This window comes from Seriola aureovittata, chromosome 5 (assembly GCF_021018895.1).
Source record: "Seriola aureovittata isolate HTS-2021-v1 ecotype China chromosome 5, ASM2101889v1, whole genome shotgun sequence".
Lineage (NCBI taxonomy): Eukaryota > Metazoa > Chordata > Actinopteri > Carangiformes > Carangidae > Seriola > Seriola aureovittata.
This window is the reverse complement of record NC_079368.1, coordinates 26,699,845-26,725,051: the sequence shown is the minus strand read 5'-3', so window position 1 is coordinate 26,725,051 and position 25,207 is coordinate 26,699,845. Positions and strand designations below refer to the sequence as shown.

Here is a 25,207-nt window from a genome sequence, read left to right as displayed (position 1 = left end):
ATAACTGACATGCAGCCATTTTCTCATCCATATTTTCTATTGAATATATCAACTGAAAAAGATATGTCATAAATTTTTTCACTCATTTTCCCACTAGTGATACTATCAGTCAACAGATGCAGGTGGTGATCAAAAGATGGTTGAACTAGGGAGATAAAGCAATCTGATTTAGAGTTGTGAGTATTAGTCAATGACCTGATTGGTTGGCCAACAGAAAATGAATCAGCAACTATATTGATAATTGATTTATCATGTCATTTGATGCTTTTCTTTGTCATACGTGATAGTAAACTGAATATCTTTATTTATTATTGTTACATTAAATAGACAAATTGATCAATCAATTAATCAAGAAAACAATCAGCAGATTAATCAATAATGGAAATAATTGTTAGTTGCAGCGCTGGTTGCAATACTGGTGACAAATGGATGTTTCATGATTCACAAATAAAACTAATGTTTACAAATGTGTATTACAATTAGTGAGTAATATATGTTGTGCACAATGCACAAATATTTCCAATTTCAAGTTCATTGATTTTCTTGTGCACATAAGTGTCTAGAAATAAAGTTGTTTTTTTTTGCACTTATTTACAGATTGTTAAATGTGGATTAGGATGAACTTGTGTCTGACGTTTGAGACTCTTTTGCAACACAAATGGATTTTGTGGTCAACAGTTGTTCCTGTGATTAACACTGTTGCTTACGGAGTCATTTATTCAGTCATTTATATATTAAATAATATTAAAATATAGTATATATATTTATTTCAATTAATTGATTTATTGATTGATTTAAAAAAAAAAAACCAATGTACTCATTTGCATATGGTGAAAGTAAAAATAACTAACACATTATAGAGTTGTGATGTTTATTCATGCTAATGTGGATGTTGTTCCCGTTGTGAATAATGTGGCCCAGCCCTTCCCCACCTCACACCTGTCGTCTGATGCTGCGGAAGCATCCAGACCCAATAAGTCACACATGGTTTATTATTATGGCCTCTCTCTGCATCATAAAACACTTAACTGCCCTGCCTTGACTCAGTGCTGCTAATCTATCACACTGCTACAGCTGACTGATGAGGTATCTCCCAGTAAATCAGCCAGGCAGGCAGTGAATTGGTGAGATTGGTGTTTGGAGGCACTACAAGGTTTTTTGCCTGACTTTAACATCAGCTGGGCCTTTTTCACATTTAGAGATGTTGTAGAAAAGTCTCTGAGTTATGGAGGAAAGGTCAAACACATTTTAAAATTATTTTTAACAGTTTGAATTGCAGTGGTCTCTATCTACATTTCTATTTATAATTATTATATTATAATAATGCTGATAAATATACCACCTATCAAGGAACAATGAAAGGTTCAAATAGTGAGAGCAGAATGAGGAAAAAGGACTAATTAAATATCAATATATTCATAAATATACACAAATATAAATTTTTCTTTAGAAACTTTGCTTCCACTGCTGTATTGTGGGGAAAGTGTTACCTTTGACTTTTTGTAATTGTGTCTAGGGCATTTTATACTATTAAAAGTGAGGCTTTATTACAACTATGCTAATATTCAAGTAAATTTGGCATAATTTGTGTTTCAGCTGGAGTATGTCGGTTGGCAGTTGAACCTGCAGATGGCCCAGTCCAGCCAAGCCAGACTGAAATCTCCCAGTGCTGTCCTCCAGCTGGGGCTCCACAATGAAGAATCTGAGGTATGAACTCACACGTACAGTATGCATACACATACTTCTCATGTGCTCTGTGTCTCTTATACCTTCACTTATCTAATGTGAACACATTCACTACGAAGGAAATCGGTACTATCCACTGTAATGAGAGGCCTCTTCTGTGTTTATGCCAAATGAGAAGCATCTCCAATCTGTCGCTCTTTCTTTGCTAATAGATGGTAATCCCACTGGTGTCTGTCTTGACCCAGAGGTAGACGTACATCTGGCTCCGGAGTAACTGTAGTGTAAAGACCAGAGATCAGGGAGCTTGTTATCTTAAACCTCCAGGGTTTTTTTGTTCTCTTGAGAGACTCACTCTGTAGCTAGGATTGGACAGTATGTGCATTTATTGGAGGGTCTTGTTGTAACTAGCATTGAACTGTATCCATTTATGCACAGTATCCGGGCTTGTTTACAATATGTTTTAGATTTAGTCTACATGTCTACCTTATTGAGGCAATTATTGAAGATTAGTCACGGTTTCCTTATTTATGTTCTTAATACTCAACCTTTCCATTTAGAAATTAGTGTCAATTCAAAACAAAGTATTACATAAAGGATTTTGGTGCAGCATCCTAATGAGGCCGAGCCCTGAATATTTGCATTTGTAAAGGAAAACGTTTACAAACATGATACAAACATGGTTTTGACTTTTGATTTTCCAGTTTAGCATTTCCCTTTTTCCATTCATTTGTACTCAGTAGAGTTTGTTTGGGTTCCAGTTAACTAATGCTATGTAGTTACTCTAATAGCCAAGACCTCATGTGCCTCCCTCACTCATTTCTCACTTTTCCACTGGGAGAAGGATTGCTCTGTAGCTGTAGCAGAAGGAGTGAGAACTCACAAATATGTTTCTGTTTTCACATTCAATGATTTTCAACCACCACCAAGTATGTGATTTGTTTGAAATATTTTATCTAGACTTTTGAGTCTTCTTACAAACTTAAACATGAGCACATAGTTGGCGAGATAAGATCAAGTGCTGCTGATGTTTTGACAAATATATGAAATGTATTCCACAGATTTTAAATGCTACACAGGACTGCTGTTTGTTGGCCTGGATACTGATTTTTTTTTTTTAGTTATAACATTCAGGCATTTGTCTGGTTTCTTTTAAAGCAGTTTTTGTCGCAAAATGGTGGGACTGATTATCCCCCAAGCCTGGATAGTGTTGTTCCAGCTGACTAGTCAAGTGTCTTTCTTGCACGCTGCTTTGTATTCAGTCCCTAGAGAATGCCGGTTCAGCCTAAACGTGGAATTAAGCATGACATATTCAAATTGCTGCCGTCTCAAATTTGGGCCTATAGGCGTAAACTAGAAAATATATATGTTTTTCTTTATCTTTGTGAATGCAACAGCAGAAGAAATTTTTTTGTTTTGGACTATTTTCTGCTGTGTTTTCCCGAGGCTAGCAAAAGGGGCATTAATTTATTTAAATCCACTTACACAATTCCCCTTGTGGGAGGAGATAGCTGGGGGGCTAAAACAAGGCTGGTTAAAAGTGTGGAGAGATCAACTTCAGTGAATATTACTGAGGTGCACATCTTCTGGTGAACTGCAGGGGGCAATGTTGTCTCACAGGTTGGAAAGCATCCCTCGGGCGCAGTGAAGTATCTGAGCGATGGATAGGATACCTTGTTTAACTTTGTATTAAGGCAGTTTGAGTGAGCATGTTGTGTCCTTTATTTTTTTCAAATTTCCATCCATCATTGTTTCCTGATTATAGTAAGTTTGTTTTCTTACAAACTCACTGAGAATAGCTCAGTGCAACTTCTGGAATGTCAAAACACTGCGATGACTGAGAAGTAAATTAGTTGTGAGTAGAAATGAAATTCAGCTGCAATTGTCACACTAATTACAGAGCAGATTTATAACACACTCACTACTAACTGTCTAAAAGAGAGGGGAAGGAAAAGCTGCAAATAGGAGAAATTAGAGGATTAAAGGTAACAGAGGACAGGCGGAGAGCAGGAGGGATATAAGGATATAAAGGAGAGGAGCTGAAAACAAATAAAAAAAAGGACATAGGGAGTAAAATAATGAAGATGAAGAGGATAAAGGAAAGAAAATGAAAGAGAAGGAGAGGAAGGCGAGGGTGGCCGTCTGTATATTATTGATTGCTTGGAACCCAAATGGAGAGTTAGAGACTCTCCCATCTGACCAGCCTCCTGCTTCATTAGCACTCTCCCTGAGGAGGAGGAGGAGGAGGAGGAGGAGGAGGAGGAGGGCTGCCAAGGAGCTTCACATTTTCCTTCACTGAACAATATGTGACATACAGTATATCTACAGTATAATGGAGCAGATGTTGAAACACATATTTAGAGAAACGAGTGAACTGCTTTTTGGGATATTAGGATATTATTTTCATGGAATTATTTATTATTGGGGATTTATTTGCTAATAATTCCCCCTCTGCCTCCAAAGTGTGTGACCAAGAACATATATTGAAATTATAGATCACTGTTCCATGCAGCAGTCATCCTGCCCAGGGAAGCTGCTGTTTCCCTAAAATGAATTTGTATTGAGTTCAGTTCGGTGTAAAGTTGATGTACTGCAGAAGCATTGCAGTACATCTTCGCACAGGTAAATGCTCTCATACCCACCCCTTAGTGTTTCAAGAGTTACATCTCTGCTTTATCCTCATAAGGACGAGTGGAAATGGCCTCATTCAGTGTAGGTATGACACGAGACCTGTTGCATAGCTTGTTTGTTATCCCAGAGGAGAAGCAGCTGAGACAGAAAAAGACTTAAGTGATCTGCTGTCAGAAGGAAAAAAAAAAATAGAAAAGAATGAGGATCTGACCACGGGACAGAAGGAAGAAGATAAGGATGCAGAGGAAGGTGATAGGAAGGACGAAAAACATACAAAAGAAGATGAGGAAAACAGTAGAATGACAACAAGAAGATGACATTGGGATAGTATGGAAATGAAGAGATGGATGGGGCGGTGACAGCAAAGATGAAACATGCTGAGGAGAGTGGGGGATTTGTTTAAATTTCTCTTGCGATTCACTGTGGGACATACGAAGTGTGGAGTAATGCCAGTATTGAATTTCAGTATATGTAGAAGCGGAAATAATAATAGTATGTATGGGATGTCACGTTACATCAGGCAGTTATTAATGGTTTGCAAAGTTTCCCATTCATCAACACACAAAAAAGCACCAGGTATCTGGGTTTTTATCTGCCAAGTACACTATCTACACTACAGATGACCACGTTTCGCTCTTTTCCAACTGCACAGACCTTTAAATATTAATTACACAATCTACCTGTTTTAATTCTGAGGTGTGCTGTCTGCAGAGATTTGGTCTTTGTGGGATGAAGTTGTGTTTGAAGAGAAGCAACAGAAAAAGCAAACAAGTGGCTTTCTGCCCAGTACCTGGTCTGTGTGTGCATCCTCTCTTGACTGTTGGAGTGCATGTCTCCTTTCCACAAAATTTTTCTTGCTTAGGGTTTTGTGCTCAGGAGACCCTCAAAGTACAGTTTCTTTCATGCACAAGGATTATGCACAAAAGAAACTGATAAAAATTCAGGCAAATTGATTAGTTCTGTAGATTTAAGTTCCCGATGCCCGAGTAGGTCAAACTATCGGTAATTTTATTTTAAGAAAAAAAGCACACAGATGTCCTAATAAATAAGGGCCAAAAAATGTTTTTGTTTTTCTCTCTGATCTTGTTAAGGACCCCAGGGTGGGCACCACTGATTTAGCAAAACAATAATGGTTTACTCCAAAACAGAGACAGACTGAAACAGAGGGCTGGTTTTGTTTCTTTCTCTCTCTCTCTCTCGCTCTCTCTCTCTCTCTGTTCGCTCCTCTTGTGTCCCTCACTATCATTTTGTCCCTCTTTTTTCACTGTATCCATTTGCCCTTTTATTCATAAACATGCAAGAAGACACTCTGGTGTCGCTTTAATGAGTCTGAAAGTTGAATTCCCTTGCTAGTCGTGGTGTCTCGCTCTCTCGTTCTCTGTGTCTGTCCTGTGGCATTAGAATGAGCCACTGCTCCACTGACCAAGGGTAGGGTGACATTTATAATACAGAACATCCACTTGCAAGGCAGCCACCGTCGATTTCAATATTTATTGTGGGCATACTAGCCCACAAAGGCACGGGGTAAGAGCTAGTGAGCTAATGTCGCTTCTACATGCTGGCTCAGACTTCAAAGGATATCTTTAGCTGATAGCTTCAGACAGACTTGATGAGAATTGATAAAGCTAAAGTTCTTTTGAGTTTCAAACCGCAAAAGGGGGGAAAAAATTACTTAATGCAGCTTTAAGGTACTTTACGACAAAACCCAACAGATTTCTCTTATGTTCCTCCAATGGCCCCCGAACATTCAATTACATTTGTGAGCAAGGTCAATTTTCTCCCAGAATCTCCACTTTACTTTGGCTTTGGCTTTGTTGACTTTTGATTGAAATAACAATATCCAAGTACTTGTTTCATAACCAGTCTTCACCCTAGTGCTGAAATGACTAGTTTATCAGCTGATTTGTTGGTTGACAGAAAATGAAAGTTTTAATAATCAAATGATTGTTTAGGTAAAAGGTATTAACCTAAAATTCCAAATATTTGCTGTTTTTGGATTTGCCGTTTTTGCCTGTTTCTATCATTTAAATTAAATATGTGCAGGTTTTGGACTGTTAGTTGAAGATGTCACTTTGGGCTCTGGAAAATTGTAATGAGCATTTTTCACAGTTTTTGGTGTTTTGTGGACTGATCAATGAATTGATTGTTCAAAAATTCAGTAATTAAAGTAAATACAAGTTGCTGCCTTGCCCACTCCCTCCACAGGGAGATCAGAGGTTAGAGATCAGGGTCAGCACCTCTGAGCTGGTGGAGATACAGTGTTTAGCTTATTTCAGTTTACTAATGGATTTTGACTGAGAGGCTTGGTTATTGTCTGGTCTTCCATTTGCCGAGCAGAATGTTTTCCTTTTCAATCCAAATAAAACTGAAAGGCATCTTAACTGCACACAACTCCTTGTTGAATATCACACTTACAACCAAATCAATATATTGAAACTCAAAACTGCATTTTGTGAACTGTCCATTTTCTTGTAGCTCCTGAAAAGAGAAAATAACTTTATTTTTCTACAGTTGCTCTTGGTGGATATGATGCCAAAGTAGTTCCGTTTTCAATATATGTGGGACTTAAAGAATAGCTCCATCTGTATCTTGTCTCAAATTTTAATAGGGGTGTCTGTAAGCATCATAGAATCCCTACTGTTAAATGTGCTCATTCATACACAAGTACTTCTGAATTGTCAGAAAGATAATTTTTCTGCCAGATCAACTGTAGCAACATTTTTGACTCCTTCACATTTGCATTATTCTACCTCAGCAGACACTCTGCTTTTTCTTCTTCTAGCACTTTCCTTTTTTATTAATCCCAAAAATAAATGTCATAATGCAGTTCTCACTTCCCTTTCTTTTATTTGGGACTTATTCATGAGTGAATCTTCCATTTGTTGTTTGAAATTTTTGTGTCAAGTTGTCCCCAGCTAGCTCCAGATTATAAGCCAACTTTGTGGAAACCTGCTTGTTTTTGTTATCAAAGCATCAGACATGAAAGACTTTTCTTCTTGTGATTCTAATTTATATTCTCTGTTCTGGCTTTCAGCGCCAGTGCTGTAATCACGGAGGAACGGAAGCTCTTTGTTTGAAAGCACACCAACAACTCACACTTGCATGAAAACACACTCGCACTCACACACACACATATTGTACACTCCCAGTAAAGGCTGTGACTTTATTTATTAACACCGTGTGATGGGGAATGCAATTAAACATCCCATTTTGACTCCTGCGAGGAGGTGCTGTGATCAGAGGCTCCCTGAACATCCCTCCCTGCTTCACGTGTCTCCATCAAACCGTCATCACGAGCAACAGGCCACACTTTGAACGCAACTCAAAAGCTTCCCCTGGCGAGATCCTGCCTCCCACATGCTGTTGTCATGTAGACCCAACTAACAACACACCCAGAGTAGATCCAACCTTTTCCTTTATAATTTGAGGGATTACATGGCCCGATCAATATATTGGAGAGCTCTAATGTAAATGCTACCACGTTCAAATCCTTCACACCAAGCCACCCACCAGCCAGGAAGGACAAAGGCAGCTTTGTCTCAATCTCTACTTGCCTTGCTCTACATGTCCCAAGATGCTTTGTTGCTTTGTGTGCACATCTTTTTAAGGGTCTCCCTTTCTCTCTCCATCTCTCTTCTTTCTCTTTCTCCATCTCTCCCTCGCCCTCCCCCTTTCCCACTGGTGATTTGTTTTTCTTCTCTGGGATTTGGGATCCCATTCATTGAGAGCACATTGTTCGGCTCTTATCCATTCCAGAGGATGGGCCCCGAGAGGCAGAATGGGTGACTGTGGGTGCTCTCGTCTCTCCGTTCTCCTTCTCTCTCCCCCCAAACTCCTCACCACCCCACTCCTTGCTCCTTGCCATACGATGATGTCATGGCTTTTATTAGCTCCTAGGGTACCCATTGATTCTCTCTCCCTATTACACACTCTCTATATCTCCTTCTTCCACCCACCCCACCTCCCCCCTAACCTCCACTTCTGTTTTCCTCTGCCAGTCTCTTTCCCAGATTCTTTTGCCTCTCAAAAGGCGCCTTGGGGATTTGGGGATGTTTGGATGTTGTTTAGCACACCCACGGTACATGCTTGACACCCAGATAGGGAAGCCATCAACCCCACAAATCCAACTGCAACTCCCATTTAAATCTCATTGATTTAACATCCCTCTTTTATTCTCACATCTCCCACTCCTGTGATCAGCTTTTATTTCTCTCTCATTATTCAGCCTGTTTTGTTTCACACCCAGTTTGTGAAATAATCATTAATCCCCTGATAATGTGGTGCCATTTTACCATAGCCGGTAGCAATGGTAAAAGAGTGCTTAACACTGAGATATTCAGATGTGCATGTGCATTTTCTTTTTTTTCGTTATTCATTTCAGTTTTTTGTTGGAGTTTATTTTAGAGAGGCTCCTCTGCCTCTTGGCTGAACTATGCCAGGGTGAGAAATCTATTTCAGTTTAAACAAGACGCACTGATTGCAGAAGCACAGAGCCAAATCACATCCATTCATTCCAGTGAAAGTTGGCTGATAAGCATACACGAGGTAAAAAGGCTAGGGTCTTTTATGAAAATGCCAAATATCTGTAATAATTCAGATACATTATCGCATCATGAACTGGCTCGGGTATTAATTCATGTGGTTTCAGTTTCTTTAATTGTTGTAGCATTCTTTTTTCTTTTCTGAATTGTGCTCGACTCATGTTGACAACAGTTGTCTTTGTCTGCTTGCATCTCGCTGTGACAGGATATAATGGCAATGAAAGGATATGAGCCATAGGCCTCTTCCCTTCCTTGAAATAATGATTATAATGAGTGGGTTGGAGCCTGGCACTGTTGTCATCCGACATGCAGTGATAGGGCACAGAGTGCTTCCTCCGCCTGTATCAACAAATCGTCACCAGTGTCTTACAGAACACCCAACCTCTTTGATGTTGCACTGGCATTTGACTGTTTTGTTGAAAGGTTAAAGTATTGCTTTAGAAAACAGGTTCAGAGTGGCAGGTAGTGTATTTGGTAGAGGGATGGGAATCACTTGAGATGTTTTGATAGCAATGCAGGTGCAATAGCTGAGTTTTGGTGCTGATACCTTCCGATACGTTTCATTGCATCTTTCGTTACCACGTTTGCACAGGCAGCGTTGTGAAAGGAGAAACCTAGCAGAGCAGCAGCTTCAGCCTCAGTGTCTACACAGGATTCGTTCAGGCACAGTTCTGAGTGTAGGTCTCCTGAGTTTTGGCAGCGCTCAGAGCAGAATACACAATCACTGTGGTTACGCACATAAAACCGAAGAAAATGGTCTTGAAGTGTAAAAATACAATTCGGCTATGAGCTTCAAGAATGAGAGCAGCAACAAATATTGTGCCCTTGTTCATTAAAATAGAAGTGTATCTGCTCCATCAGATGCATGTGAGATGGACAAAAGAAAAGCACAGTTGAAACCTCCTGTGTAGACAAGGCTTTATTGCAAGAAATAAAGCCATGATTTTCTACAAAACTACTTTTTTCATTTAACAGAAGGAATTAAACTTCTCAAATTAAATATGTCTAAACACAAGCTGCCATACTATAATTTTTCCATGAAAAAAATCAAAAAATTACAAAATTATGTTTTAAATCCTAGTAAATGTGATTAAAGAATAAGTAAACGGGACTGCAAATCTGACCAGACATTTAAAGCCAACTTTTGGCACTTAATTTTAGTTCCAACACTGCTCAGGGCACTGATGTCTTATTTAGGCATGAACTGAGGAGCGCTGCCAAGAAAGGGAAAATGTAATTGTCTCTTATCACAAATGCTGCATATTTGTTGATAACACCATATTTACGTCGGGATTTGAGTTGTTGGTTAGTGATGAAATATTTTTGCTTTATTAGGGGGACAGCTGATGTTGTCTCTTGCAAGTTGTACCGAAAACTTTCTCTAACGCTCCCTCTCTCTCTCTCTCACACACACACACACACACACTCATTTATGTCCTCCCCCCTCTCCTTGTGTATGAGAACGACAGTGTCTACATACCATGGGGGCATAGGCTGGGTGCCTTGGCAATCTTCTAGCTCAGGCCTTACAGTTGTGAATAGCAGCCGTCACTTGTCTTGTGCTCTTTACACACACACACACAAACACACACACACACACACACACACACACATAGACACAAACCCACACACAGCTCAGTTGCCTATGACCCCCCCCACTCCAACATTTTGCCAACCTAATACATTAAAATGCATACTGTTTCAAAATGGGGGTCTTGGCTGAAGAGGTTGAGAGCCACTTATCCCAGAAGCTGGCACACCGATGGTTAGTCAAGGCTCAAGCTACAAGATGTTGCCTAGCTTCGGCTTTTATTCAAGCCACCCCACACACATTTAGAAGATTAAGGTTTGACACAGCTTTTTCAGACTGTGTTGTAATAAGCAGATTCAGAGGTGAACATGAAGTTTGAGCAAAAAAATTTGATTTTTGACTTGTAAAACTTTATTTTTTTTTTTTGGTTCCTGTTATAGGCCCGGGTGCAATATGCAAAAAGAGCACGACTCTCAAGTGGTTATATCTATTATTAGTTCACATCATGCATTCAATGCCAAGCCAATAAAGCTTTCTCATAGTGTTCTTCAGTTAGAACATTTTTTCCAAGCCCTGAGTTTATGGGCTTGGCAGAAGAGGCTGGTACATGACAAGGCACCTTCCCTCTCTCTCCATATCAGGCAGCGGTAACTAGCTGCCACCACCATAATCATCTTGTTATGGCTCACACGCAGCTCGTGTTCCTTGGCTTGTTTATCTTGGCGCTCTAGCTGTTGAGTGTCTCCATTCTCTTTGGCTCTGCAGCATCAAGCTTCTAGATTTAGATGCTCTTAAACATGAAGATCTATTTTGGGTTTAAAAAAGACCCAGGGATGAATTTTAGATCAGTAAATGGGATAAAATATCATCTGCAGCTTATAGGTTATAGGTTAATAGAAGGTGAATCAGTTAAATTGTCTGTGGATAAAAACCTCTTTCAGTAATCTTTTGTGTCATTAGTCAATAAGTAGTCTCAAATACAGGTTCTGTAATTGACATATGACATCGTGATTGAGGTTTGCAATGCAGCAGCCCTGGGGTTGGTGTAGCCTTGATTAACGAGTAGAATTCATTAGTTTCAGTCACATCAGTATTAAATACTTAAGCACTTTTCTGTCAACAGAAATAGGACGATATGGTAATGACATCTGTATAGTGTGACTGAAACACTAGTTATTGCAGAGAGAAGGTAAAAGAGTGAAACTATACTCTGCTAAGACAGTGGAGGAGATACAGCTGTGTGCTGTAAGTCAAAATAGTTTCTCAGTTTAAAGCTGTAACCCTTTAGTGACAACATGTGGTTACTGTTGGTAACAACACCATGTGTGGTACACTACTACTACAGTAAAACACTCGTTGAGCAGTTACTTTGACAAGAGATACAATTGAAGAGCAACAGTAGTTAAATAAGAAAGTTTGCTAGTAATGGGTCGTGAGCAACTGTTATCTGGGTTTATGCTGCGCTCTGCACGCGTTAGCTAAACACACAACAGAGCACAGTACCAGAAGCTGTTTACCTTGCTGAGAAGTTGGAGGTGTGCAGCCTGTCGCCTGCAGCTCTTCATCTAGCAACTCGCTGTGGCTGCGACTTCTTGTTCCATTACTCTGTACGAAATTGAAAACTGATACGATGCCAAAAAAAAACCAACCAAAAAAAAAAAACAAAAATGAATTTTTGATGAATGATCACGGTTAGCGCTAACCTCTGTGACAAATACATTGTGTTTCCTGTGACTGCCCCATGTTTCAGCACTTGAGTGCTTTTAATGTGTAGCAACAATAGTAGGAAATGTTCAGTTTGCATTAGTGGTAAGTTAACACAGCTCAGATACGGCTGTGGGAGAGTGAACAGTAAACAGTGAGGCTGATATCTGGTTTGTGTGAAGGCAACTTGAATCCAGGAATGGCATGGCAGACTTTGTACTAACAATAAAAACTACTGGAGAGGGAATTACTCCACATAAATACATTAAATGCTATTGCTGGAAAAAACAACCATAGATAACATCAAAATAACAATTAGGCCCGTTACTTTAAACACACTCCTTACCAGTAGTTGACATAATGCACCATTTTGTTGCCACTGTTATTCACCTAACAGAGAGGGAAGAAGAACATTTTAAACATATTTTGGTATTGTTTTTCCTGTTTTACACCGCTTTATTAGGCTTTTTCAGATGTGTCCTCATTGGTGTGGGCATGGCCTAAATTCATGAGTTGAAAGGCTTGAGGGTTGAGCTGAAAGTCTTGTAAACATTAAGCCTTGGATAAATAGTCTGCAGAGGCAGAGCTCCTTCTGCCCACGAATAAACTGCCAGCCCTAGTCATTCCAATTCAGGGTTTGGCAGTTTTTAGGTGCTTAATGTGATTTGTCTCCTTTCAATGTTTGCACTCTCCATCTAAGAGGTGTGGGAGGTGTGAACAAACAATGTGAAAACACCGCAGTATTTCCAGACATTTCTTTTCTCGTAGTCAGATGCCATTCAAAATAGAATATACTGTACTAAAACATGTTGTTTAAAACTTCAAATCAGTATTTTCCTCTGTCTCCCCCTGCCTGTGATTCAATTTCCATGTCTGTTTCTATTTCTTTGCATCAGTTTCTTTCTTTACTTGTGCCTCTCTTCATACTCCATCTCTTGACTAGTGTCCCTGTCTCTGATTTTCACCAACACTTCTAACAGCTTGATTATTGTTTAAGATATCGCTGTCGTGAGGCATGTATATATACTATATATTTATATGTAGGGGTCTGTGTAAACAGAACAGAAGCAATGGCAGCTGATATTGAATTTGGAGTGGAAATATTTTCTGTATGAGGTACAACAGCTTAAACGTTTCTCTATTATTAAAAGCGTGATGGTGTTGTGGGGGGGGGGGGGGGGGGGGTCTTGGAGACCATAAACCAGGTCACGGCAATCAATAGTGGACAAATCCTGGCTAACAATCCTCCCTGAGCCTGTAGTTGCAGTTTTGGAGAAGTGCTTGTAAGCTGCAGCAGTGCTTTCTTATTATCAGCACGATGACTTCTTGATGCTGAACCATATATTATTATTATTATTATTTATTATTATTTCTCTTTCCATTGAGCACATTAACATTTTTATACCTGTGTACCAGAACACTCACAACTTTCCCTCTATTCCTCTTCCTTCTGTTGCACATCCCCCTGATTGTTGCTCACTGTTTGAGTTGAAGAGAATGAATAAGAGGAGTAACATACTGTGTTGCAGTTTGTGAGAAAGCTATTTTTGGCTGCTCTAAAGGATGAGTCACAGTGACATATGAATAGATAAGAAATGATCCTTCCATCACTTACGAAAAGCCACTTTTCCCTCTCCATCATTGCCACATCCACCCCATTTCTCACTGTCATTAACTTGCCATCTATGCAGTCACTCATCTTTCTGTTTTTTCAATATTTGACGTACCTCTTTTTACTCTCTCCCCCACTCTGTTTTTCTTTACATCTTAATGAATATACCCCCATCGGCATGGCTCGTTTGTCTTTGTGATAATTGGAGCACGCATCACATTGATAGCAAAGGCCCCTGACAATTTGAGTGTTGAGAGCACCACACATGTCACCTGCTATTAACAATGTGTAGCATTTTAATTAATACAGAATGTACATGTCTCACAGTAACGGAGGTGCTGCAACTGAGACTCACAGAAGCAGGTGTAAAGAAGGTCCTATAGAACCATCATAACATCCCAACGCACTGAATAAATTGAAGCAATTGCACGTCCCATTGATTTCATCAACTATACAAAATGTGATGATGTCTGTCAAATGATGCTGAAACTGACACAATGTCAACATTATGAGCAGCAACTGTATCCTTAAGAAAATGTAGGAATTAAGTGTACTTTATTTTAAAAGTGCAAAAAGTGTCAGACAGTTGTAAATGCTTTCATGAACTTGCTTTAGATTTAGCAATTCAAGTCCAAATTATTTCCACTTTTGATTAGTCCGTTGATTATATATTCAATTAATCATTAAAGGCGTTATAGTACACATCAAACGAAGTCCTTATTGGATCGTCTATCAGTGTCTGAAACCCTCCTCTCCCCATACAAAATCGTTGTCACGTTCCAAGTTCTGGCATTTTCCATGTGCAAAAACAAGTGAAACACCATAGAGGCCATTCAGGGGGGACTACCTAAAAGTGTGTGCAGATTTCCCCATTTGAACACGTCGTCTTGTGCCTGCCATTCAGAACAGCCATAAACACTATTTACTTTAGACGTGGTTGGACAGCAGTTCATAATAACTGGTCTTTTTCAAGCCTCAAGTCTAGAAGATGTCAGAAAACAGTGAAAAATTCCCTTTATTGTATTGTCGAGTTTTATAAATTTTGAAGGCCAGTTGAGGGACAATGGTTCATATTACAATGTTATGGAGAAGTTGGAAGCAGCAGATATGTGGAATTCCTGCTTGATAGATAACTTAAACAATCCAGTGAGTATAAAAAATTGCTGATGATTAACTTTCTGTCAGTCTATTAATCCACTAGTCATTTCAGCACTATACTGTATACATTGAACCGTCTTTGTGTTATATCGAGCATTTGTGCTTTAGCAGACTGGCTGCTCATTTATATGAAAATATATATGATTACCTCCAACCTTTTGTTTGAAAGAAAAGGTACAAGATACTTTATTTAGCAATGATGAGTGGTGAGTATGACTAATGCGACAAGATTCTTCCCATGTAGCTCTGAGACAAACCTCAACAGACAACAGGTATAAATCTTGCATCCATCCTCTGAGAATAACTGGAGCTCGAGTTGCTAAATATTGCATGATTGTCCTCCAAGTGAGCATTGGATGATTACAGGTGTCTATCACGACAAAAGAAATATCAGGCGGTGTTGAAAGAGCCTTTGTTTCAGTGTAGACAGCACACTGAGTCATATTCAAACCTGTTCACATGTCTGCCTGTCTGTTTCCTGATAATGTGGGTCAGAGAAAATCCATCAAGGCGGAGAGAAAAAGAGACAGAGAGAAAATAGTATCCCTTATTCCACGTGTGGCTGTCATCTGCCTGTCTGTCAATCTGTGTGCTCTTTTCTACTATCACAGTCTATAATACCTCTTATTAGCTCCAGGTCCTAGCTATCCAGCTATATTTTGTTTGCAGCTTTAGCAACCGTGTCAGTTCCCCTGTAGTTTGTCTGATGGGAGCCGAACACTCTGTTCTTTGTTTAGAGCTTGTGCTATGAATTATAGATACAGGAAGCTTCTCCGATATGTCACTTTGTTGCACTTGGCAGAACACACACACACACACGAGAGAATGCTAGACACAATGCAGAAACACACACGCAGACACATCCAAAAACAGAAAATTATACATATTGATATAAATGTATATAAATTGAGCCAAAATCATGTAAATGTAAATTGACAAATACACAGTGGAAAACACAGGGACACACAAACACACATACAGTAGACACATACGCACACACATCAGGTGGCATCCTGGGAAATTGTTCTTTTTTGTTCTGAAGGCTTTTCAGAGTCGCCCACAGCGCTCCAAATACATACACCCCTGGAAATCTACTCTGGCTTTGGTTGCCTTTACTGTTGTTGTCATATTCATACTCACACACACACAGACACACCCACACACACACACACACACACACACACACACACACACACCCTAGTACACTTGTCTTTGTGGGGACCCATCACTGATATAAATCATTTGATAGGCCCTTACCCCCCCCCTTACCCCCCCCCCCCCCCCCCCCCCAGCACACACATACACTAATGTGTAGGCTGTTATTGAATCGCATTTTAGCACAGGCGCACTTGTCGTGTAATAATCATATTGTCATCAGCCTATGGGGATAAGCATGTGCTATGTTGTTTACTATTCATTCTTGTGTCTTCTCTTCTTAACAATAGAGAAAACTCACACACATTCTCAGCAGTAGGCTTTCACACATATTTTCACAAACTAGGATATGGCCCATGGTATGTTTTGGTATCTGCTGAGATGTTAATTGGTCACTGTTCATTCTGTTTCCCCTCTGCCATACTGCGCCATTGTGTTGCCTTGCCTGGTATGTGGGTGTCTACTCGGATGTGTCTGTGTTGCTGGAAGTTATACCATGCATGTTGATCCTAAAATGGAAATTCCGGTTTCATACAACTTGGGTCTTAGGTTTTTTTTTTTTTTAGTATCGATGATAACATTAACATGGCTAAAAATAGGACAGGTGGGGCAAGAAGGTGATCAGACAGGTTTTAAACAAACCCCCATGTAAACCAAACATATCTGAAAGACTCAACAAAAGTGAGCGATAACGTTATTTCTCCAACTGTCTGTCATAGATATCCATCGCCTTTTACAGAAACACATCCTGGATTAACTTTGAACTAAACTAGTTTCTGTGGCTGTTCTTGCACAATCTTCCTGGTTATGACAGACATTTTACATGCAATTACTTAAGTTTAACCTCCAAATAAAATGTTCATAAGTCCATAATCTATCTGAACTGTTTTATTGTCAGACTGCTCGTGTTTCTTTGCCCTGTCTGACTTTACTGAAGTGATGTCTTAGTGGTCCCAGATCTTAGCAATTACTTTTGTGAGCACACTTTTGTCATCATTACTGACCAAATCTGCAAAAAAAAAAAGACCAAAGTTGTAATAAAGTGGAATTTTCCTTTAAGGAAAGTCTCCACTCAGTAAATTCTTACATGTTACAACCCTGGTCAAACAGTCTATATTTGGGAAAGCAAGTAACAACTCCCAACTCGCCCAAAGCCTAAGCACAGTGAACTTACACTCAACTCCATGATGTCACCAGGTGTCAAATCTGGAGCTTCTCCAAAGATAATAATTGCGAGGGGAGATGATAAATGTGTCTGGAAAAGCACCTTGGGGCATACCTGGGAATACAGATACATTTTGTGGTTGAGAACTGCCAAAACCACTAGGTAAGAAATCTTAGACAAAGCAGCTGCAAGTCCATAATAGGAAGCTCAATCGTGAGAGCAACTCTGGGCCTCCAGAGCTCTGACAAGCCTTTTTTAATTTCTCTTCTTAATTTGGCATCTGGCTGTTGTGCATGATCACAAATATTTATTGGAGAATGGTAGCAGCGTGGAATAACAGATACATTCTTAAATTTAATGATGTTCTTTTTAATGTCTGTACAAATTGACTAATGGTAAGTGTTGCTTACTGTGGCAGGAGTAATATTCTAAGGACATTAGCCGGCCATGATCTGCTGCTGCACTGCGACTGTTTTCTAAATGATATAGGAGGAGCGCGGGGAGAACGGAGGAGTAAGCACTTTTGTTATCATCTCCTTGTCAGATCCTCACAACCACAGCCCTCTATTACACTGCTAATAATAGAGGCAGGCTTTATCACTTGGATCACTATCGCAGTAGGAAAGAGAGGGAGAATGAGAGATGCTGCTGTGCAATATTGACAAAACTCATATTATGATTCTGTTTTCCAGAATATTGTAAAGAAGAAAGAAACCAGACAGGCAGGTAGAGAGAGATGTTGTTACTGAAAGTCCAAAAACAAGTTTTTTATGAATGTTTGATTGGCACCCTAAAGAGGAAACATAACCTGGATAAAAGGGTGCGTGTTTGTGTGCAGTCTTTGTTGCGTGAAGCTGAACATGTGTGGGTGGAAATAGGTGGAGCCAGGTTTTCTCCTGGTTCGAGATCTCTCCGGTAGTGCCGGTCTACTAGAGATGGAGTCCCATCAAACGAAGAAAAAACAAGTTCAGATTGGAGCCGATAGCTTTGCTGCATCAAGGCCACCCTGTATCAAAGCCACACTCGATCCCCTGTGCTATCTGGTGTAGCCTTGATGGTAAGGCTGGACAGATCAGGTGCAGCCAGGTTGGCCAGGTGGGGATGTAGAGATGTGTTTGGTCAAAACAAAGCTCGGGGGATGAGAGATGGCAGCAGATGCATGCATGGAGGCTTCTTGTTTGTTGTGGTTTCAGTTATTTCTTCAGATGTTAGCAGACATCTTGAAAATGTGAAGGAGGCTGTTTGTTTAGCTCTGTGAGGAGTTCTTGAAGTTTGGCCTATTTGTGGAGCTGGTAAAGTCATTTTGAGTCAACTGAAATCTCAGTAACATATTTGCTTTTTTTGTTTTAAGCTTTGTGTCAAATGCTTGCGTGATTTAACTTTAACATTTAAGCCTCCAAGTCCATTATGTGTTTGACATTTATTTTTGTGCACAACAAAGTTTAACAAGAATTTATGAGCCTATTTTTAATGACTAGGATTATGCAGTGATGTTTCCTTGGGTTATTCTACAACTTTGATCACTAGCATGAGCCTTTTCCATATTGTTTGGAGCAAAAACTCCCACAGAACTTGCATTAGTGTTTGTACTTCTGCACTGTCAGAACAGTTCTGCAGAGTCTGTGCAGAGCTGAGATATGAAGGCTTTGAACATACACACACATAAAATTTATTCTGAAACACATACACATGCAAACACACTGTGTCCATCTCCCGTTTCCTTTCCCAAACACACATATTCACAAATACGCACACACGCAGACATACAGATGCATCCCCCTTTGGTCATATATTCTCTTTGCTGTGTGAGGGTGTGCTGGCTGACTTGCCTCTCTTTGAATACACTCAGTATGTGTATGTGTGAACTTGCCTGCATCAGTGTGTGTGTGTGTGTTTGCAGAAAGCATAAGTGTGCATACATGACCACCAAAAGTCCAAAAGGCCTAGACCACTTTCCCATTCACTGGACATGTACTTTCCCATTCACTTGAATGTCTGGATTCTTGTCTGTGTGTTTGAGAGTGTATTTCAGAAAGTTTTCTTGTCTGTTATGAATAATAGAGAGAGCTGAATCCACAAGTGAAAGCAGTCAAACTGACAGCCGCGTCTTTGATGGCTTGGTCTTTTAAACACTGAAAACCAATTAGATGGGTCAGGGGCCTGGGGAGCACGACAGATAAGAACCCCGTGCCACTGTTCTGTCATCGGTAGCTTCAATCAACACTCGGGACGTCTAACACACTCTTTATTTCTCAAACACACACACGCACATGAAAGAGGTTCGTGTAGACATTCAGGAGCTACAACTATGTTGAGCAGTTTAGTTATCTGGGTGTCTCTTTAGCTATGTTTTCGTTCAGCTGTCAAGTGTATTGTAAGAGAGCTTCTGAAATATAACAAAAAGTAAAATGCTAATTAGATTTCAATCAGCTGGGTTTAGACATTTAAGTAAATGTCTCAATGGCTCTTGGTGTGGCTGTGTCTGAAAATATCTATGATAACAAAAAAAAAAAAACAAGAAACACATTTAAGAATGATTTGATATGGTGCAGTTTTGTTTTGTTTTCTCTATAGTCTTTGTTTGTCTACTGCTATTGAAAAAAAAATTGATTTATTCAGTATCATAATGCACAATTGATTGGCTGTGCTTTTATGATGGGCTCCAAACACAGTCCAGCTGACATTTCCTTCAGGTAGTCAGATATTGCTTTTTTTCAGGCTTTACTTTGCTTGAATATTTAAGAATATCAAAAGCCACATTCTGCTTTTGTGCCGCTGAGTTCTCTATTTTTACATCATTTTTTCATCTTTAGCATTCATCTTATGATTCATTATGGTTTTTACGAAAATACTTGGGTGAAACCAATTGTGTATCTGAATACATTCATTGCTGCTTTTTCAGAGTACTACAAAAAGTGACATCGACCAAGAATCTTTAACAAAAGGCAGCTGCAGACTCACTGAGGACTAATTCTCGCATTTACAGTGATGTGGCGTCCACAGTTTTACTTCTTCGCTGTTTGAAATCAGTCATATTGTATCTCAACATAATGAAGCCACACACAAGATTATGTTGCAGTGAGGCTTTGTTGCATCAGGTTAATGGGAAATTTCTTGTCTTGCCAACATACTTTTGTTCCGTTTAAACCAGATAAAACACAAATACAACTAAAATTATATCTTTTAGCTGAGATATAAGTGACTTTTTCACTTTCTTCTTGAGCTATTTAACTTTTCTAATTTGCTTCTATATTTAAAGAGGGCAAATGTTACTGACATCCTTAGAAGATAGTCGTCTCCCTGAAGCATTTCCTGCACAAGACACTGAACTGTCACTCCTGGGAGCAATATGGTTTCACATTTAGAATTTAGAATATGGCAATACCTTAATCTGTATCTGATAAATTACTGCCATGAGGACAGCAGTTGGGATTTTGATGTTAACTCCGACTATGTTAACCTCTTGTCATGTAGGTCGTCTTGTGGTGAATGTGCAGCAGGTTGCGTGATAAACCCCAGCTTCCAGACAAAACCACTCAACCAGTTATGCTCTGAGCTGCTGAGATAGCAGTGGCCTTTTTCTGCTTTCCTCAAGCTGTGTCAGTTCGACCATTCAGCCAGCCAAATGTGCCAACCTCATCAAGGTGCTCAGCTTTGCCCTTTTCAATAATTCATCCCCAAATTTGCAGGGAGGAGTCGGGGGTTTGTCTAACAGCTTGCCATACAGTGGAGTGTTTCTCCTAATTGGAGTGACATGCAGTCCCTATTGGTCAGCGCTAAATGTCATTAGAGTAGCGGCCAAATACCATGTGCTGTTTGAGGCTAAGTCACAGCCGCTACATTGGAAGTGGCAGTGTAAACTGTGGCTGACTTGACAGGGATGAATATGATTACAAGTGCAACACTCACATACACTCACTACCAGGTGCACTTTATAAACAGGAGCCATTCACTCGTGCTCATTCATACAAACAGTAAACGCCTGTGAGCATGCATATTTCTAAATATTTTTTTACTTTCTTTCTTTCCTCCTTTTCCCTCACATATTCCTTTTGTGTGTCTTTATTCACACACACACACACACACGCACGCACGCACACACACGCACGCACGAACGCACACACACATACACACGCAAAACCACACAAATTCTAATGAACTGAGGCATTTTGAGCCTTGCGCTTCTTTCTTCATCCCCAGCTCTAACTAATGCAACACTTTAATAGCCACTGCTATTCTCTTGGAGCTAATTAGAGATTATACAAATGCACACACACATAGACACACATGCACATAATGCACGCACATACATACATACATGCAAACTGTGCCCATAGCCGTGGAGAGGTATAATTACAAAGTCTAATTCCTGTATCGTTTTACATTATTTATGAAGTAGTGTTGCAAGTGTCACACTGACCTTCCTCTAATGATGCTGCACACACGCATACACACACACACATACATGCACTCTCATGTTTTACAAGCATCATTTGCAAACAGATGTGAAGAGCACACGCACGCACGCACGCACACACACACACACACACACACATACATACAAACACACACACACACACACACACAACCGTAGCCCTATAATTCCCTCTAGTGATCTGAATATCTCCCCACATTTTAAACTAACTTTAAAAGCCTTCCAAGTTGCTCCCAGCTGTGACTTGGTGGTGGTTCAACAGCTTGAAGGTTGCATTCATTTTCAGTTTGAATAATAGGTTGGTGAGAGCCAATCTAAAACTGACACTGGAACATTAGAGACAACCAACTTATTGTTTTAAGAAGGGTGGTAGCTGTTGGCACTGCATTTGAGCATTAGCATTAGCATTGTGCATTTGATGTGAATGATGAAGGACTACCATTTTAGACATCTGACAGTGCTGATTAGGCATTCAGCTCTCGAGTTACACAAGTGTAGGTAGATTCAATACAAATGGCTCTAGCTCAGCTGTTCAAATGTTCGCCAGTGGCGGAGATTATATACTGCAGTATGACATTTTTTCTTAAATCTGTGCTATTCTCCTACACAAACAGTTTTGCTCCTACCATTTGTCACTATGCAAAAGCACAGAGAGAACAATGCTGAAGATGACAGCTTGTCAGATAGGCCAGAACATGCCAGTGGTGGTGGGTGTAGAGAGATAATCCTCATTGTTCTAAGTCTAGTACAAGTGTCAGAACCCACTTGTTTATGTAGGCGTCTTCTGCCTCGATGTTTCAGAGGCTTTTGCCCCATCATACACATATGTGTGTGCGTGTGTGTGTGTGTGTGTGTGTGTGTGTGTGTGTGTGTGTGTGCACAAAAAAAAAAGCAGTGACACACAAATACTAATACTCACTCTTTCTGGAACACATTCCACATGTATGTGATATTGGTGCTCTTTCACACCTTTTCACACAGACATCCCCACTGACTATTGTAAGTAAATGCATCTTGCAGGTGATTTCCATCCCATCCTGTTGTGTATGTCCGGACAGCTGGACTCCACGCACTGTAAAACAGCCGGGATTTAACTTTGCCCACAGCTGTGAGGAAAAATCCACAGAAAAAATTTTACAGAGGTAAATGTTGCACGCTTCAACTCACCAAGGCCATATTTTTCTCATTTGGATACAGTGGGTATTTTATAATGTCTCTGCTATTTCATATTGCCAGTTTGAATCTGATCTGTAAGCTGTAAAATAAGCATGTAGAGGAAACTCAAGACTTTGTTGGATGGATAAAGAGCCAAAAGAAGACAAATAGAGAAAGGAAACCGTGACAAGCCTTGCAAAACTTCAGCTTCTATTTTCTCCAGAACATTTTGTAAAAGTGATCTTGTTCTCTCTACCTTTGAGTGTCTTTCTCTTGGTGTGCCACTTTCCTTCCACGCAAAAATGTATGATATTGGAGGAATACTCGCGCTGTTGCCCTTGACCAAGGAGCTGAGTTTGGTCACTTGGTGCTGTGCTGTAAGTGCCTGCTGCTTCTAATTAGCTTGGCTAGGTCAAATGAAGAGGATGAATTTCCCCAAAGGGAAGCAACAGATCTAACATTACTTAAAGCCTTAAGTATGAAGACTTGTGGAGTCTCTGGTGATTTCACCTCTTCTCTTATGAATGTGAAAGTTAATTTAAAGTCTCTTCATATTAAGAGATGTTAGTGACAAACTCTCTCAGCCAGGAAACAAGTAAGACATAGATAGATGATACTGGCTAATCTTTCTGGCATGTCTTTACGCTTTGGTGTTTCCCCTAGGATTTTTTTCAGCAGCAGCAGGATGCAGCAGGGATGTCTGTAATTTGTTTAAGCACTGGACTGCACATATGATGTGTGCATGTGTGCACATGCACAAATAAGTTATGGCCCATTTCAAAGGACATGTAACCACTGTTCCTACAGTGGCAAGTGTACATATGTTAATCAACTGACCACACGATCACATGTTAGACTGACTTTATGAATAGTTTAACAATGTTGAAAATATTAGGTGGTAATCAGCCAAACATCTAGCTAAGTAGTGTTAGACGATGCCACGGATGTAGTAGGTTGTAATTAACTTAATATTAGTTAAATCTACCTTTCTACCTTATCTCCTCTTTCTTTTTCTCTTCTTTCTCTCTCTCTTACTCGACCAGGTGTCGCTGTGTCTCCACTTTGTTCGTTTTTTCAAATTAAAAGCCCTCTGCAGAGTCATGTAATAGAGACATTGCAGCAATTTAGTAATAAAAAAAACATATTAGGGAAGAACTGCACTTTTAGATGCCCTCAGCTAACCGAAGCTCACTTGGGTGTAGTAATTTTAATTTTCTTACTATTAATGTGTTTCTATATCATGCTACAGTGCATCCACCTTTTCCTCCTTCCAGCTCACACACCTTCAGTAGACACACAAACAAAACCTATTAGTATGAGTATGTATGTAATTTAACAGCACAACACAGAGACATGTCATCTCAAAGCAACATAGTAAGTTATTTCAGGGTGTTTGTGTATGTGTGTACGTGTGGTTCCTGGGTCACTCATTAAAACAATACATGTGGTTCACATTGCCCGTCTGCTATTCACACCTGCAGAGCCTGGGAGAACAATGGACAAAGAACCACAGTCTGCATGTATTTTCATGTCGCCTCTCTTGATCAGGCTCTCCCTCTCTCTGTCTGTGTGCCTTGTCACAGATCTTTCGGAAATTTGATAAACAGGAATGTTTTTCAACATATTTTTTTTTTTTTTTTTTGTCTGATGACAGGACTCATTCCACATTCTAGGTTAACTGCTCTACAGCGATAAACACAGTATCAATTTGTCAGTGAGTGTTCATGTAAGGGCGACAAACATGACAGTTGGCCGAGAAATGACAGCTGATGGCCGATTTATGATTGCGAAACAGTTGGTGATAGATAGAAATATTGTTATTCCTTCTGTAACAGTGAAAACAAAAGCACGTTTGGGAAGATAGCTGTGTCTTGGTTTAAGAGAGAATAGAAAAAGAAATCTAACCTCAACACTATCATCATTTATTTATTAAAATCACTGGGAAATAATGCCCCTCACATTCATTGCTTTTTTACTGACTGGATGGGATTTAGATGTGTTCAGCATCTTTTTTGAATAAGCTGTCAGCTTGTTGTAAGCTTCAGCCTGTCTCTATTTACTGGTCAGGTTCCTCCTGACAGTTTTCATAAAGAATTTTTAGAATTATGACCATTAAGCACAATTTCTCTTTCTACCGAAGCCCTGTAGGAAAATTACTCTAGTCTAAACCATACTTTTGTTTGGGGTTGATAAGCCTGTGTGTGTGCATTTATTTCCATGTGTATCTGTGTGAATGTGCTTGCTTGAGTATGCATGTCAGCCTCATTGTGACTGCCACAGAGCTGATAGCAGAAAGTGGGGTTGACAGTAGCTTCTTCTCAGCCTCGCCCGTAGACCTGGGAAGCCTCGATAAGACACCCCGCCTCTGAAGCTTCTAAAAAGACACATCGGTGTGGAGAGCAGAATGAAGAGATAGGGTAGTGAGGAGGAAGAGGAG

At 39.8% G+C, this 25,207-nt stretch overlaps 1 protein-coding gene across 1 annotated transcript in view; it reads left to right on the top strand.

Moving 5' to 3' along the window:
• Positions 1–25,207, top strand: part of commd10 (COMM domain containing 10) — a 55,054-nt gene that overhangs the window by 5,068 nt on the left and 24,779 nt on the right. Inside the window, exon 5 of the mRNA XM_056377499.1 lies at positions 1,597–1,707. Coding sequence (XP_056233474.1) covers positions 1,597–1,707 — 111 coding nt within the window. The remainder of the gene's footprint in view (positions 1–1,596; positions 1,708–25,207) is intronic.